Source organism: Perna viridis, chromosome 3 (assembly GCF_037379345.1).
Source record: "Perna viridis isolate PV_CMFRI_1.1 ecotype Kerala chromosome 3, ASM3737934v1, whole genome shotgun sequence".
Lineage (NCBI taxonomy): Eukaryota > Metazoa > Mollusca > Bivalvia > Mytilida > Mytilidae > Perna > Perna viridis.
In genome coordinates, this window is record NC_142447.1 from 57,333,200 (window position 1) to 57,351,685 (window position 18,486).

Consider the following 18,486-nt stretch of genomic DNA (forward strand, 5'->3'; position numbering starts at 1 on the left):
ACTATATAAGGGTTCATCATGCACATGAATGGCCATAAAATCAAGGGAAGACCAACTCTATTCCCTGAAGTTTTATGTTTATAACTCATTGTAATATAATTATTAAGTTGTTTTACTGCAATTTATTGAATTAAACTTCAGAATTTATGTATAAAATAATGCAAATGTACCAGTATTATTAAGAAATAAAAAAATCTAATTTGGGTATTCATACCAGGCTTTCTTTGTCTACTGGGAGTAGTTATGGTAGGGAGGTCCATTTCCTCAGTGAATTCATCATCAAAATCATCAACAGCAAACATGTCATCATCAGAAAAGTTATCTGTGTTCACCTTATATCCATCTCTCACAACTGGTTTACTTCCTTTCATAGGAGGGACATCGTCAGATATCTTGTATCCAAATTCAAAATTGTCTTCATTCTGAGAATGCTGAACTGCTTCATTGTAATCGGAGGTATCATAGTGCAAAATGGTGGCAGCATTTTTATTGAAATTGAACACAGGACTAGACAAACCACTTCCCTTAGGTATATATTCTGATGTAGAAGTAAAGTCTGTCCCAGGAGATTTCCTGTTGACTGATGAAATATAACTAACATGTGACTGAGTCATTGGAGCATCTCCTTCAAAGAAACTTTCACCACAAGTAAAAGGTGAAGTAATGGCTGAAGAATTAATAATAGATACACGTTTAGACTGGATAGGCCTGGATGCAGGCATGTCTGGTGTAGATGGTAAAATATCTGAGATTCTACTAGACTGGTCTGCTGTAGATAATGTATTGACAGATGTTGGAGTAGATGTAACAGAACCATTGTTCCTAGAAAAGGCTGAAGGACTATATGACTTCTTCAAGTTACAAGTTGGGCTGGTTTTCTTTTTTTGTTGAATGTCTTGCTGAACTCCTCCATGTTTGACCAATGTACATGATTCTTCTACTGATGACTGATCAGTAATTCTTTTCCTGTTGAGCAAAAGGAAATGTTATGTTCATTTTTTTCTAGTGAACTGTAAAGTATATTACTCAGTAAACCATTTATGGAACTGTGGTCTTTCCACTGGTTAAGCACTTTTATATCATCCATGTACATAGAGATAATGAATCCTTATTATAGAAACCCCAAGCAAAAATTCAACTATGATTAATAAGGGAGTTAACTTTAACTGAAGTATAGGTATTACCATGACTTCAAAACAATGTTTTCACTATTTATTCAAGACTGAAAATTGATAACTAGAATAATTACTATTAAAACCAGAAAGAGCCCTGTTCTAAATGAGTGTTTAAAAAATGCCATTTTAATACCCATTTGAACCAATGCATATCTTTATACTGTTATAAACTATTTTACCTTTATTTTGGAAGTTAAACTGAAGTATACGATAAATTTCATTATCTTGTCTAGTTTGTGAGATTTTGTCCCAAAAACTCTGATTTTATGATTTGCCACAAAAAAATATGAAGGTCTTACAATAATATTCGTCCATATTTGACAAAAATTTAAAATGCTAGTCTTTATACAGCAACTAGTGTAGTAAGTATAACAATTTTGTAGTTTCTTAGATTTAGTGCTCCTTAAGCCTTAATTTCAAAATCCTCTGTTGTTTCATTAAAAAAGTTTTTACAAAAAAATTGTATTACCAAAGTTTGACTATAAGGCAATATGCACATCTTATACAATTTCAGCTCAGCACTCTGCATTGATTTTGATTTTCTGCACTTACAAAAATTATTTAGGCGTACAGCTGGTATTACAGATGGACAGACAATAAAGTTAATTCATAAGACATCCACATTAGTGATAAGGGGCCCTAACTCAAGTACATACCTTAGAGCCATTAACGTCTGAAGCCTAGAATAATCCTGCCATACCACAGACATCAAATCATTGGTGCTCACTTTACCTATTATACTGCATATTTCATCCAATACTTTTAACAGTACAGTCACCATTTCTATCTTCTCTTCAGGAGAATGCTACAAGGAAACATTAAATCTCTATGAATGCTTCAAGGCAGAATTAAGCTCTGCACCAGTACAAAAACACATTTTTATGGGTATTATATAATAGAAAGTCACCATGTATAGTTGAATTATTTATTACAGACTGAAATAATCACAGATGGAACTAGAAAAACTAAAGGATACCCTCAAGCTCCCCAACCTAGTAATCATACAGTCAAAATATAAAAAACAGAGTTACAAAAACACAAATTTCAAAATCGATACAAAAATCATTTTTGCAATTCTGATCGATCTGATTCATCAATTACATGTAGCTTAACTGGAAGTCAAGAATGGAGTATTCACAGCTAGAAATTTTGTTTCTCAAACTGAAAGTTTAATCCACAGAGTAAAGTACTTTTGATTTGATTAAAGTTTAGTGAATAGAAGCTATTCATTACCTATGGATGTGACAATATGTCATTATTTTTTAATAGTTCACTGAAATGTAATGAAATAACACAAACATGACTCATCTGTAAACATGACAATTACAATCAGCCAAGAATCAGCCATATCTGATATGTATTGGATCATGATGGAGTGAAATTGTTACACCATTAAAATTATGTCACCATGACAGCATACTACTGAAAAATGGAAAAGTTCAACAGGTAAAGATTCATATAAAATATTTTTCAAATTTATCAATATTTGAGAATAATATCAATTTTTTATTTTGAAATTGCTTTTATCATTTAGTGTCACTGTGTCTTCAATCAAGTCCTCAGGAATTTTTTTATTAAAACCTGAGTAGATCAAATCAACATGTAACAAAATGATACTTACAGACTGTTTGGTCAGAAGTGGATGCTTTGTAATATCTTCTACTTTCTCTATTCCAGGGGGACATAACTCTGTGAATAAAATGTAAATCAATATAACATAATTCTAGAAAAGAATGTTTTATCTAATTACTGACAGCTAATGTGAAAAACATACAGACATCAATTAAAAAGATATTGTAAATAATTTTTAAAATATTCTAAAAATGAAATGCCACTTGGAGGCTTGTTAAGTTAGAACCTGAACAGTTGGGGTAAGTCTAGTTTGATACATCTCTGAAGTTTGGATTGTCATTCAGCATTTGACAAAGCATAATTTTATGACGAACAAAGTGTGAGGTTAAAGAACTAGAAAACTGAGAGCTGTATCCAGGCCACAACATAGTGACAAAACACTAATGGATGGGTAATCATACCCACCATAACTTCACAGGCAACAGGAACTAGATATCATTGAGATGGGAGCCATCTCTGTGGGCCCCACTGTCAATAACCTGAGATGAAGCATTATTTGAAGTTATTTTGACATACCCTTTGATGCTGGTTAATATACATGTCAAGTATAAACTTTGAAATCATAACGGTTCTCAAGATATAGAGCGGACACAATCTTTACCACAGGACAAGGGGTTGTCAACTGAAACCAAAGTTTTTGACTTTGACCTATGACCTAGGAAGCTGTACATATATTATGACACACCCTCTGGTGTTGGTTAATATACATGCAAATATAAACTTTAAAATCATAACGGTTCTCAAGATATAGAGCTGACACGATCTTTACCACAGGACAAGGGGTTGTCAACTGAAACCAAAGTTTTTGACCTTGACCTATGACCTAGGAAGTTGTACATACATTATGACACACCCTCTTGTGTTGGTTAATATACATGTTAAGTATAAAGTATGAAATCATAACGGTTCTCTTGATATAGAGCGGACATGAATTTGTTACGGACGGACGGTATAACTGATCACTATAGGGCGACACGCCTAAGGCGGAGCCCTACCAAATGTAAAAGCATGTTTCTAGAGTGCACATTTCAAATAATTAAAACAACACACAGGGAATGACTGCTTCTCTTTTATAATTAGCAAAAAGTATAAAACCTGTATTTCCAGTGGGTGGGTGTTTGCTTTGTTGTTCATCATCACTTTCAATAACGGGTAATGTTCTTCTTCTCTTTGGATTCTGTAAAATACAGTCAGATTCTTTCTCAGCTAATTTCTGAAATAACAAGAAATAAATATTGCAAATCAAGCTTCAAAATGGTGTGACCAGAAGATAAAATTAAACAGAGTTTAATATTTACAGATTCCCAGAGAGAAAGCTCCCAGCTTCAAGTGGACTTCATATTAAACATCTTCATTTATGTACAACTATTATATGAAGCCTTTAAATCATTATCAAATAAGCAGAAACATTTTAAACTTGTAGACCATTTAGTTGGATTATGTCAAATTTTAAACATCAGAGAATAATTTTTCTTAAAGTAAATCTACATATAATATTTAACCTACCCACAAAATTACATCAAAATCTATTGTGGACAAACAGTCCAGCAGATGTATGGACAGACAGGAAAGGGTGATTACAATATACCAATAAAATTAGCTTGCATAGGGTAAAATAACCTGGAATCTAAGTGCAGAAACACTGCATCAAAAAGTCCCTTTATGATAATCCTTATTAATGTAGATTAGATGATGGCGCTAACCTTACCAAAACATAGAAACCTCCAGTTCAGTAAATGCAAAATTCACAGCAATCAACACTGTATTTTATGGTTACCAAAGACTTAGTCAAACAGTTGTTTATATATTTGATTAGAAACCAAAGTGAGATAGAGATGAACTACTTAACAGACATGATGCCAGATGGACAGCAAAATTCATATACTGAACTACATTTTTGACATGTTTATCATGATTTCCAGTTCCACAACTTTTTGGTAAAAACAACCCTTGCTTATCTTAAAATAAAAATAAAGTGTAAGGCTGATATAAAGACAAATGGTACCTGTGCTGGAGACTGTCTTGTGCCTCTTGGTGATGCTGTAAAGAAGAAAGAAAGCCGAAAATTACTGACAGCATTTTAATTGGGAAACTTCTTCTTTATTAAGATATTTTAGACTTGAGTATAGAAAAAATGATTTAAGGCTTTGCTTTAGAGGGACCAAGCTATTTGTGTTGAACCTCATCCTAATACAAGTAGTCACACATTCAAAGCCAACCATCCTCAATTGAAATACATGTATACACTTTCAAGTACTTTAACTGGAAGGGTTTTAAATAATGCTCAGGAAAAGTTTTCAGTGATTCATTTTGATAGATCACATACCATTTAATAGTTGTTATACTCAATGACAACTGTTGATGATGTTGTCTAACCATGCATAGACCTTTGAAACAGTCTTGAACATCTAATGACAAGTGTGTAATTTTACAACTATGTTAGCCCTTTTGTTTTCCTTTAAAAAAAATTAAGAACTATAGTCTCTAAAGAGCCTGAATCACACACATTAAGAAAAATTGAAATCTGGGTCCAGCTAGTCAAAAGATAAATCCACAAAACAATAGTCATCCACTGGATGAGTATCCTCCTATTTATAATAATCTTTCAAAAGATCCTTCAAAATAAAAACTAAAAACTGCAAAAACATTGACTTTTTTTTTCCTTTCAAGACCAATGACTCTAATAAAGAGTTGTATGACAACTTCAACCCAATAAAATGTTTGTAGACCTTAGACGGTAAAGCTAACTGCTATACTTTCAAATAAGTAACCCAAACTGCAAAATAGATAAAATTTGCATAAAAAGGGCAATAACTCCAAATCTGGTTATTCAATTATCATAAATTTTCAGTAATCATAGGTCTCGTCCAGCCAAAGAGCCTAAGATGTCTCAAATTTCTTCTATCTGTTATGGTTTTAAAGATGAAAGTCAAAACATAAGGTCCAACCTCTGTTCTATTTTAGCTATGGCTGCCATGTTTTTTTTCTAAACACAACTTTTAGCCAAGATAAACTAAAGAACATCTGTGCAAAGTTTCTTATAATTCCAATCAGCAGTTTCAGAGATTTTGGGAAAATTGTTAGCGGACTACAACCATGGGTTAGGTGAGCTAAAAACTGCTGTTTGACCCATTGGTCTTTTTCAGGAATTGCAGCTATGTTTGTAAACATGAAAATAGCAAAAGAAAAAGAACATGGTTCAAAAGAATTTTGCCTACAATTTTGCAATAGATAAATGCTAAACATATCAATTGCATCAGAATTTGCCTGAACCAATTGGTGTCAGAGATATTTAAAAAAAAAAACAAAAAAAACTGCTGTTTGATCTCTAGGGTATATTTTAGTAACAGCGGCTATGTTTATCAATGTATCAAAAATATCCCCATCAGTGATGGGCAGGATACTCTAAGGAAAATTCATACCAAGTTTGGATTCAATTGGTCCAGTAGACTAAGAGGTGAGAATATTTGAAAATTGTTAAAAACAAAGGCAGACAGCTAAAAAACCGAAACAGTTTTTTATATCATGAGGCTTTTAAATCTTTTCAATTTTAAGCAGAATAGTATCACATTAGAACATATAATTTTGTTTTAAGTCCTTAAAACTTGAGATACACTGTCTTATGATGCTGACATCTGAACATACAAACCTTGCATTTCAAAATTGGTAAGATCATCTTCCTCATCATCAGAGACACCAAACATACTGGCCACAGTGTCATCATGAACATGGTTGTCCTGATGTCGTCTATCATCATTTGGAAACAACAAGGGTGAAATATCTTTTCTTTTGGTTCCTGTGCAGGGTACTACAGGGGCTATCTTTACAGGAGATCTACAATGTCATAAAAGAACAATTATAAGATATTTACATTGTCAAAATATAACAATAAAAGGTTATAATTAGGACTATCAAACCCCAACACAAAGTTCTTGTTTCTCTCTACAGTACTGTGAAAAATACCTAATCTGAGAATACCAACCAATTAACAGTAACAGTAACAAAATGTCTTTGAACAATTGTTACTGTAATCCTTGCTCTGACCATTCTGAATTCTTTAATGATCCATTCAAGAATTTTAAGGCTTCATTGCACATTAAAACACCCGATTTCCATGTAAAAGAATGTTGGTATAGGCAGTAACAGTGCACTGATTTGACATAAAACCAATATTTCAATGTGGCTTAGAACCATGGGAAAGTGTAAGGTTGTGTGAACCAGTGTACTGTTATCATCTAAATACTGCAACAAAAATCTATAAGAAAAATAATGTCTGTATGTTCAGATATCAGCATCACAGGATTTTGTATCACAAGTTTTAAGGAAATTAAACAAAATGTTTAATGCAATACTCTTCTGAGGAAGAAAAACAACATTCCAAAATAAGTGCTGGTAAATGGAACATGTTACTTGAATCAACTTTCTTTCTGCATCACTAACCTTTATATGGTCATTTTTTACCAAATGATACGTCAGAACATAAAATCAAAATATGGGGTCCTGGATCCATTATCGAGTTAAGTGAACTTTGGTGGGACATTTACATAAAATCATGGATTTTTGGTAACTGTTTTAGTATTCCTTAGTGAAAGTGTAGTAAAAAATGGAGATAAAATTAGTATAAATTTAGCTTTTATAATTTCCTAAATAATTGGAAATATGCTCCCACTATCAAATATGCAGCCCAACTAGTATATATCCATGAATTAAGGCATTTCAAGCTTTTCGTATATTTACAATATTAATGGAAAAAGTCAACATGTGAGTCAAACCATTTCAGCAAAGTACAAAATGTGTAATGGCCAAAACATTTCCACATTGTTATTGGCAGTCAACTATCATTTCTAACCATCGCAGTTCAGCGTGATCACAAAACACAACAGCATATTGCCATCATAATTCTGTGCGACTACTGTACTTCCTCATACCATCGTAGTTCCAAGTCTTACATATATATTCAGTACTTTTGACAGCAGTTACATACAGTGGTATACATCCACTCAAAAACAGCTTACAACATCTTATATAAAACCACAACCTAAAATTTGAAATCATTTCTGGGAGCAGAGATAATTGCGATGAAATTTTGACGGACAGACAGACAGACAGTTGGACAAGGTGATTCCAATCTTTGAGTGGGGGTATTATACAATGTAATAAGCCAACTAATCAACTTTTGATAGACACATACTTCACAATGAAAATATATTTACACCTCTTTCATTTTTCTTATTTTTTCAGCCATGGGTATTCACTTTTATCTGACTGTTTTTTCTCAAGATGTCAGTCCTAGTGATGTTTCATCAGTAAAACTGACAGTTTGCATGGCAGAATACATATATCAAAATATACAATAATTATACCCAAATATAAATACTATAATTAACCTCTGTGGAGCTACAGTTGCAATCGGTTTACTCTTTGCAAAGCTGGTGATTGATGTCTGTAATTTGTTTTTCTACAATAAAGAAAAATATAATGGATATGATGCAGATGCATTTTCAAATTACTGTAGATTTCAAAACTTAAGTAGTAGTCTTTATAAGAATCATGCAAATTCTGCTATATGTGATACATCCCAAAAAAAGGCTACATGTTTTAATTTTTTATTATTAAGTAGCTTTATAGGTTTATATGGTGAAATGTATAATCATTCATCTAAATCTGTCTGTTCTTAGGAGATAATCCACATTGAAAATTCAATAGTTGCTATTGTATTTCAGAGTCATTTACAGAGCTATCTCCCTTAATTTAAATTCTACAGTACATTCTATTTAATTTACATCTCATAAGAGCAAGGGTTATATTAAAAGCCACATGTAATTTTCAGTTCACTATAACATTTTGAACAAAATATCAAAAATAAAAATATGTAGGCTTTCCTCCATGAATCACACTTTGCATGATTCTTACCTGGAGTGCTACTTAACAGAAAGTAATGAACATAACTGATTTAACTTTCATGTATCAATTTTTAGCATTAAGTCACAAAACTGTAATTAATACATTTTCAGTGATTTTATGGCGAACATTTTGAATATTAGAATTTCATACTCAAGGAAAAATCTTTGCCCTAAACCTAAAAAAATAAAACATCTTTAAAGTTACATGTATAGTTGACTAATGTTAAACTGAAATCTGTCTTAGATCATTTGGGCTCGAGAATTTTAGAAATTTCAGGCTTTCTATGAGAAATAATAATTAGTAACAGATTTTCCCACAACAAAAATCAACATTCAAAACTAAAAACTGTAATATCTATAAAAACACTGTGCAACAATCATTCATTAATTATTGAGTAACAAAGTACATGTAGTGACAGAATAGGACTTAATTATAGATGCTAAAAATGTAAAAATAAATTATTGCCCGTCACAGATGGTTGCTTTTATTCAGAATTAAATAGTGAATGCGGGGCATATTAATTAAACAGATATATAACTGTGATGAAGTTACAATGTATGCTAATACAATGCATACCAAATATGGTTGACCTAGCACAAGTTGTTGAAGTCAAACACCTACGACAGAAAAGCAATACCCTAGTCTCGCCTTCTGAGACTTTTATCACAGGCAAAAAAAAATGTCAAATTTGTCAATAATAGGTGCACATCTTCTATATGTATATAATTAAGGAAAAATTTTAAAATATGGGTACAATACAGTTGAAATTGCAGATTACACTGTTTATATCATACCAGTATTCTGTTTATAATGGATAAGATCAATTTGAAAAATTTTGTCTATTGTGCCAGAGAAAGACCAGATTAACTTTAATAAATATATATATACACTATTAAAAGTTTGAAAACTATAGGTCCAAAACAGTTCAACTGACAAACTGCATAAAACATGTACATCTATTAAAGCGTGAGGGTCACACTGAGTTGAGCAGCTACATTGCTCTAGACCTGCTTTTTACCTTTGTGATGCAGGTAAAATCCAATCTTTACACCATATTTAAAAACAAAGAGATAACACTTGTAATCTACTAGAAGGAAATGTTCTTATGTAAGTCTTATCACAACCATCATAAAACCTAAAAATATATGTCTGCCTCTAGTTACTGACCTTCTGTAATTTGGGATTCTGACTAGACAATATGCCACCACTGTGTCTGGTTGGTATGAAATCAGAATCAAAATCATCATCAATAAGTGTAATAAAAGCTGATCTTTCTTTTTGTACATTTGTTGAACCAGAATTTTTTCCAATGGTCTGTTTGGATGTTTTAATAGGATAGTCACAGTTGGATGGCTGGAATGACACTTGAGGAAATGACGAATTCTTTGTCAGCCTTTTCTCTAGTGTACTCCCTATGTCAGTCAATGATGATGTTCTAATAGCATCCTCCTGAACAACTCCAGACCTTTGTGTAGCATCATTTCCAACAAAAATATCTTCTGCATAAGATTTTTTCAAACTCAATGCTACTCCTGGCTTTTTAAATTTAAATACTCTGAAAATATAAAATTTGAATTGATCCATGGATTTTAATCAAATTTAATTGGAGCAAACATTACCACAAAATGTTTAAAACATTAGTTATATAAATTCAGAAGTGGTAGAGCATTATTTTTGGTATGAACATAAAAGCATTTTAAAAGTAAAGTTTACACTGTTGCATCATTGCCATTAAGATCACCCTATTCCTTACTTGAGAAGAGAAACTCGTATGAAATCAATAATTATGACATTTCCAATTTTGAAATTCTGTATTAGTGAATGAGAAAGAGTAAAAAGTATCAACAATTTGCCAGCATTTATAAAATTGAATGTATTTATACACATTAAGAGTCCAAGTGCAAGAAATTACAAAGAAATCACTAAGATTTTTTTTTTAATTCCAGAAAAGGGGGTGCACATGCACCTAACCAGTGTAGAAATCGAATCAAAATTATACCTATAAATTATTCCATTCAGTCACTGCATGTAGGATCTAACAACACTCCATTCTACTTTCTGCTATGGAACTTTCCAACCAGCCAATTATATTTCATCTTTCATGATTTTGAAATCATTATTCAAAGGTCAAAACCTGAGGATTCTGAAAAGGTTATCTGAACAGAAAATAAAATGGAGTGTTGTTAGATCCTACATGCAGTGACTGAATGGAACTATTGATAGGTCTAATTTTAATTAGATTGACCTGCGTTGGAAACCTCCATCGTCCAACTCGCAAAAGGCAAGTAAAAATTGCATTTGGCTAGTGATAATTTCCTCATTAGCACTTAAAGGACACTGGACATTACAATTGTAAACATCAAAACAAATTTCCACTAACCTGACAATTCGTGCTCAGGGTCATATCCAGAACAAGGGAAATTTTATTTTGCAGAGTTGAAATTGAAAGTTATTTGCCCTTTCAGCAAGAAGAATAAAAAAGATTTAACACACTGTCAAATGCAACCCAAGTTGTTATCCATTCCAATGTTTATGATCAAACACAGTAAATAGAGAAAGTAAAATCTCATAAATCTTTAATTATTACATTATATAATATAATTACATGTATTATAAGTGCATTTTTTTATCTAAAAAAATTCAAATGGTTTAGGAAAGCATAGTGATACAAAACCAGTATCCTTTATTATCCATCTAAATTTAAGGCAAAGTCCATTTTATTTTATGATAACGAAAACCTCAAATTCATTGAGATAAAAAAATAAAAATACAAGGTTCATATAGGCATTACCAAAATAACATTTCCCGAAAGTTTCACAAAAAAATATGAAGTGCATTATAGTTAAGGATATCTTGGTGAAGAAGAACAGATGGATGGAAGAAAGGACAGACGAACAAACTAACCACTATATCAGCACATTGAACATGTAGATAATAAAATTAAAGTTTGTTTTTGCCTTCAAAAATGTAAGTCTCACCCCTCCACAGCTTCATAAATTCCTGGAAACATGCACAGCTACATATCTTGTCCTAACTACCTACAAACTTTCATGAAATTTAGTGCAGTAGTTTCTGAGGAGTTGCATTTAAAAAAGTGTGACAGACAGTTTGACAAGACAAAAAAATATATGTCTCTCCACCAAAGTGGAAGAGACATAATTATACCTGTATAACAGTACTCACCGTTTAGTTTCTTCACTACTCATTTTTGTATCTTTCGAGCATCTGAAATAGATTTGGAGTACAGATTAGGCAACAAAAATTATGTTAGCAGTCAGTGTCATACGTTTTCTTTAACTGCTTTCTCCAAACCAGAAATTTGTAGTGTGGGTTGCATATTCCTTAACTTAAGTAATATTAAACACATGGGTAAGTTCAGCATGCTAATATGAAGCTTTTGTCGAGCACAGATGACCGCAGCCAGTTGAACTCTGTTCACTTGGGGCATGTTTGGAAACAATATTGGATTTCGACACAAACATAATGACTTTTATGCAAAACAGTAGGCCCCAGTGACCCCATTTTAAATTCATTGTAACAAGCTTCCACTAGCAGCATGTAAAAATATATAAAAATTTGGTTCACCACAACTAAACAATCTCATGGATACCATCATAACATACTATGACCCCAATTCCCTGTCATGTAAAAATGCTAAAAAAAATCCAACTTGTCAATACATACATGTATGTAATTGGCAGTGTTCTCCCAAGGATTTTTCTATAACATTGCATTCAGTGCGTGTGACACAACATTAATAGGTTTCATGTTGAAACGTGCCACTTCGTACTTAATGAATTGTTTAAAAATTTTTCTGTGTATTCAAAATGAAAAATTGTACATTGCTGTTTAATATGAATTATTCATAGGTAAATATTTTACCTTTTTCTTCAATTACAGAAATTATAACTTAATACTATCTTTTATTTTTCCTTTTTACATTTAACACAAAATTTAAAAAGATATTCTATCAAATTATGATAAGTAATTCTTCATAAACATTTCCTCTAATTCATAAACTCACAAACCCAGAGTTCTTCATTGCAAAATTTTGCTGACAGCAGACTCATTAGAAATTGCATTTTTTTTTATTTGTTTTGGGGCCTCAATGGCTAATATGAATGTGATAATCATTTGATTAAGAGCATTCTCTATTAAACTCTTCTTCTAGTCTTTGTAACTTTCAATATATTTATAGATTTAGAATTATGTAATCAAGTACACGTAATAGAATACTCAGGTCTTAAAATTCATGTTACCAAACATTTTCAGGAAGTCAGTAGTTTGAGCTAACCTAGTTACCAAGAATAAACATAAATCTTATTCTTGTTATTTAAATTTGATATACTAGTTGTTTTGTTTTGTATTATGTGTTTTTTAATTATTATTATGGTAAAATAAAGTTTATTTATGACAGAAACCCCATATCATGACTTACGAAAATGTGAGTCCATATTTTTTTTCATCACACCTGTGGTATTGTTTTCATACTGGGGGATTTTATGATCTATTTCTTAACTGATTTTCCCGCCAAAAACCATGTGCTCCTGATAGACAACAACATGGCAATGTAAACAAGAGACGGCCATTTCCATTTTCTTTTTAAAGTATTTAGGAAGTACATTGTTTGGGAATTTAATACATTCTTTTATAAGGTAAATCAGCTTCTTAATATTGGAAGAGTAATCAAGGGAACCAAGGTTATAGCAGTAATCAAAAGAAGTGTAATCCAGGGACAAAGACCAGACATGGAAAACCGACTTACAAAACAAAGAATATACAGTAACTAAAATCATACATACATAGTAACAAAAGCAAATGAGCAACTTGGAGTCCACTAAAAACTTGGAACATGGACCAGGTGCACCGGTAGGGTAAGCATCCTCTGCTTTTCTAGAAAAACCCACCAATCAGTGATGTGAAAACATCCTGTGATTGTACAACATTCAACTTTGTTTTTGCATTTATAAATAGCCACATGCTTTTGACCAGGGTTAAGTTACCTTTGACAATAATCAGTTTTGATTGGTTCAGTATAGGATATTAGTATCTGATTGATGCCTGGGGTAACTGATAAAGAATCTTGTCAATGTTATAATTATTATTGGCTTTAGACACCTGTGCGGTTATGCTGTGATCAACAGACCATAGAATTTTTACTGCTAACAGTTTCAAGAGCTAATTACCTTGTAGGATCCAGTTAATAACCTTTGGGCACACGTTTCCTGTTGTAATTGGATTTTAATCCTCATACGTGTATTTATTTAACTTTATAGCACAGCGCTGGTAGCAAGATAGCACAGTACTGAGGTCAACAGCGCAGTGCTCAAACTCGATAGCAGTAAAAAGTGCAGCACTTTAAGGACCTAGGAAGAACACTGATAGGGATTGCATATCTTCAATATGTATATAAACACAGGCAAAGTTTGAATAATATTCGATCAATACTTAATGAGTTACAGAAAGTAGGTTCTGCCCATAACATTAATAGTACCATCTTCAGCATATTTTGCAGAAAAATGGCTATGTTAAATATGCAAATCTCATATCTAAAGCATAGGAACTCACAGTTCATTATGAACACAACAACTGGTTTGGACACAATTTAGAACAAAAGTTGATTTTTTGGAGTGTGGCCCCATATAATTAAAAAAACTGTAAAATATATTAATATATGAACTTTTGACACAAAGTGAAAGCAAAAATATCGACAATGCCATGTGCTCTTAAAGCAGCTAGGGTGGTCAACAGAAAAGGCAAGTTGGTTGGCCAAAGGGTAGGATGTTGGGATCAGTCAAAAAAGAACATAGGGCATCACAACAAATATTGATACAAATGTATGTTACTAAAATCTGACTTAAAATAAAGTTTCTTAGTCTTAAATACAGGAAAAAGAGATATATTCATAAAACCAAATCTCCAACTGAAAAATGACAAATCTCAGTTTTGAAGGAACCACTTTATCACATATGATATATGTTAACATATCTGAAAATTTACAGAAAGAACATACATGTGTGATACAATTTTCATATAAATGTTTCTTATTATGGCAAGTATTCTGTAACAGTTGTGACACCCTGAACATAAATTGCATAATAAAAAAAAACATATTATGGCATATACATATTTGTACTTATACTAGTTATAGCCCTTTTTACAAAGACAAAGTTGTCAATCAAGTCTATTAAATTGAAAGAGTAGGCTTTTAGATTTCAATAACTGACACGTAAATATGAATAAACTGTAACATAAATAGCCTCTGAATAACTTAATTACATTTAACTAAGATTTGCTGTTATGCTGTTTAATTCTCGCGCTGCCAACACCGGAAGTTTACATTTGGGGTCTCTCTAATTAGCGACGAGGAGCGATGAGAAGTGACAAGAATTCTAGAAAAGGCGACAAGAAGAAAAATTAGCGTCAAGAAGTTTTTTTTTAATTTTAGGTCAAATAAAACTGAATCTAAAGATTTTCCAGTAAAGTGTCAAGAAAATGATTTAAGATTTTGAAAATACAATTTTGATCGGAAGAATTTAACATAAAAGAAAAAAAATGAAATATTGAAGGAAGAATTAAGGAAAAAATAGATTTTATATGATAATCAAACACATCCTAGTAAATTCTTCTTCCGAAATGTCAGAATCAAGAAAGTCAATTGTAATGTCATTTAAATACGAATTTTCTATTAAATTAATAATTTCCTCACAAATTTCAGGTGGTTTCCCGCCAAGTAATTGTTCGAAATGATTAAGTAACAAGTCATTGTCAACTAAGTTTTTCGATTTATTTCGGGGCCTAACTGCTGACCAAAATCTGCGTGGGATAGTTCTGGCAATCTCACAAAGCTCAATACCTTTAGCACGTTTATATCTATAGGCCGAGCTACACGTTTAGTTTTATTCTATCTATTTCTGACTATAATATACTGTCGGCGATTAGCGTCCGTCGGAAGGCGTTGATAAAAATTACGCATCGCGTGAAATTTTCGCCTCTTGTGTTTACAATTATCGTTAAACCATTCATATTCGTTATCATTTGTATAATTGTCTATCACTACACTATATCCGAAAATCTTAAACGCAATGTCATATAAAATATTGCTAACTTCCTTTACTGCTTGGCGTTACCCGATACATTATATACCAACGCCAACAATTGTTCACGTTGTTATGGTAGAAGTTGTATGTATTCTTGTTTTCGGTCTGAATCCCAACGCAAATAATTATGTGTTCTCGGTTAACTACCATTCAAAATGTCACTACATATACGTAAGTCCAATGACATTGGGGCATGATCTGAAAATTCAGTAAAGTCTAAAACATCATAATCACTCTCTAGTTCATAGTCTTCTGGATTTAGGAGAAAATAGTCATTAACACTGCGACCTTTGGAAGCACAAAATGTATAGTTTCCCTGTAAGTCTGTACCAAATCGACCACTCACAATAATATGACCTTCTCATAGCACAGCTTTAACAACTCTCGGCCGAATGCGTTAACAGTTTAGTTCATAGAGCATCGTTTAGAAATTTTGGGTATTACAGCAGGCTCAACGCTGTCAACAAACCTATCTAAATTATCAGTCTCAAGACAACCAGATATTTCACTCGTACGACTGTTCGTATCACCACAAACAAAAATTGAACCTTTATCTTATATTCAAGGATAATATTAACAATGTCATCGTGAAAATCATTCTCAGAAATATTATAAAAATCACACCTTTCATGTGGAATATAAGAAAAACAAATGAAAATATTATTTTTCAAATTAAAAAAAATAATTTTGAAAATTTTGTTAACACTATACCATGATCACAATCTTTCTCAACAGACATACCATCATAAACATTATTTTTACAAAAGACAGCAATACCTCCTTCTTGTCTTTGGCTTATATTTTTCTATTTACATAAGTAACCTTTGTAAAACCCTCAGTATCCAATAAATTATCCTTACCTAACCAAGTTTCACAGAAAAATAGGACATCATAATTATTTACTAAATCAATCAATATCATCATGACAAGATTCTAGACCATAAAAGTTCCAAGATAAACATTTTAGTTGTGTAACCGCTATGGTTTGTACTCTTTTCCGGACACGTAAATTTTGTCTCTGACAAAGGATGCCTTAACTTCACGATCCCGCAGTTCTTTCATACTGGTAAAAGTTTCTTTCTACGATTTTGAATCTCGATCGGTGATTGTTCTGAAATACCAAAAGTTGAACCCTTGAGATTCATGACATTCTTGTGCACTGACTTTCGATGTTCAAGTGATATAAAACAATAACTTCACAAGAATATAGGTCTTATTTTTGGTCCAATTTTCCCAATTTGATAGGCTTCGGAGACACAGATTTGTTCTGCATTCTCAAGCTTCAAGGTATCTTTACAAAAATCGATGACTACATCACAAATTTCACCCTCTTTCTCTGGTAAATTATAAAATGTCAAATTGTTCTACATTGTTGTTAGTTTAATATCGATAATGTGTTCTTTTAACTGGGTACTCTCACTTTTAACTGGGTACTCTCACTTTTAACTGGATACTCTCACTTTTAAAATTTTCTAAAGCTTTAAGATCGTGTTCAAACTTCTTCACATCTTTAGGAACAGAGTTCGTACCCCTTGGGAAACATTAGTTCGCTCAGATTAATACTATCGGGGTTAAATTTTAACCCTAGGAACATGGTTCATACCCCTTGGGCAAGGGAATAAAGAACAAGTATGCCGAATTACCCTTGTGGTTATTGTCAAATGTGCCCAAATATATACTTATACTTATATATTAAGTTTGTTAATTCTACAAACCGGTCACAGTTCATTAAGTCTTTAAGTTTAAAAATGCAGAGTATTCTGTGTATTGAGTGATCAATGTGAAACATGGTTTCACAACAAATGTCAGAAACTAAATAAAGACCATTAAAACGCCTTAACAGAATGCAAAGACGTAGTCTACATCAGATCTGCTCAAAATGGTGTCGAACTACAGATTGTACATTTGATTATGATCTTTCTCTCACTATATTAGAGAAATATCCAAATAGGAACCATGAACTTGCTGACCGAGGCAGTGCAAGTTTGAAAAAAAAAATTACTAAGGGGCGAAGCACTGACACGAATCACTAACGAGACCAATTTCACATATATAGTTCATTCTGCTTCAGCAGAGGACAAGGTTTCGAGACAAATATTAAATGAATACAATATTTTCATGAAAAATAGAAAACCTGTTAATGTGTTTAGTGATGGCAATTGTCTCTTTAACTCTTTGTCATTGAATATTACGGGCAACGAAAGTCTGGCAAAGCAGACTTCATGTTTTAACTTGTATTGAACTCGTCAGCAATAAAAGTATAATACCCACACAAATGATCTACTATGGCAAGTCTCTGTATCATAACATCTTGTTTATTCAAAACAAATAATTTTTTATCATTTTTTCTAGATTATAACTATTTAATCATTGATCATTAATAAATCTGGAACTCTTTTTCTTGCAACTTAACAAATGTTATATCTTTCTTTTATCAACTATAAACATGCATTTTATTCAATCTATCATCTTTTCATCATAACATTTGAAAAAAAATTTCTTGTTTAAAAATATATGCTCATTTTTCAATATCTTGAGCTTAAGTTTTTCGTGTCACTTTATCAAAATATATTTACATTAATTTTTATTTTACCGTAAATAAAAAAACTTCTATGCGCAATTCCAATGCTTTTTGTCGCTTCTTGTCACTTCTTGTCAATAATTAATGAGACCCT

The 18,486-nt window shown here is 32.1% G+C and overlaps 1 protein-coding gene across 3 annotated transcripts in view; it reads right to left on the reverse strand.

Annotated features, from left to right (window-relative positions):
* The window catches only part of LOC148623054 (uncharacterized), a 28,588-nt gene extending 13,530 nt beyond the window's left edge, over positions 1-15,058 (reverse strand). For 2 of the 3 annotated variants that reach the window (XM_088573546.1, XM_088573543.1), the window contains exons 1-10: positions 14,991-15,058; positions 11,895-11,936; positions 9,879-10,266; positions 8,195-8,265; positions 6,457-6,641; positions 4,813-4,847; positions 3,903-4,020; positions 2,797-2,864; positions 1,832-1,980; positions 215-966 (exon numbers count right to left, since the gene is read on the reverse strand). In XM_088573546.1, the coding sequence (XP_088429672.1) occupies positions 215-966; positions 1,832-1,980; positions 2,797-2,864; positions 3,903-4,020; positions 4,813-4,847; positions 6,457-6,641; positions 8,195-8,265; positions 9,879-10,266; positions 11,895-11,917 (1,789 nt within the window). In that variant the 5' untranslated portion in view covers positions 11,918-11,936; positions 14,991-15,058. The remainder of the gene's footprint in view (positions 1-214; positions 967-1,831; positions 1,981-2,796; positions 2,865-3,902; positions 4,021-4,812; positions 4,848-6,456; positions 6,642-8,194; positions 8,266-9,878; positions 10,267-11,894; positions 11,937-14,990) is intronic. The other variant, XM_088573544.1, reaches the window with a different exon arrangement.
* Between the last annotated feature and the right edge of the window lie 3,428 nt (positions 15,059-18,486).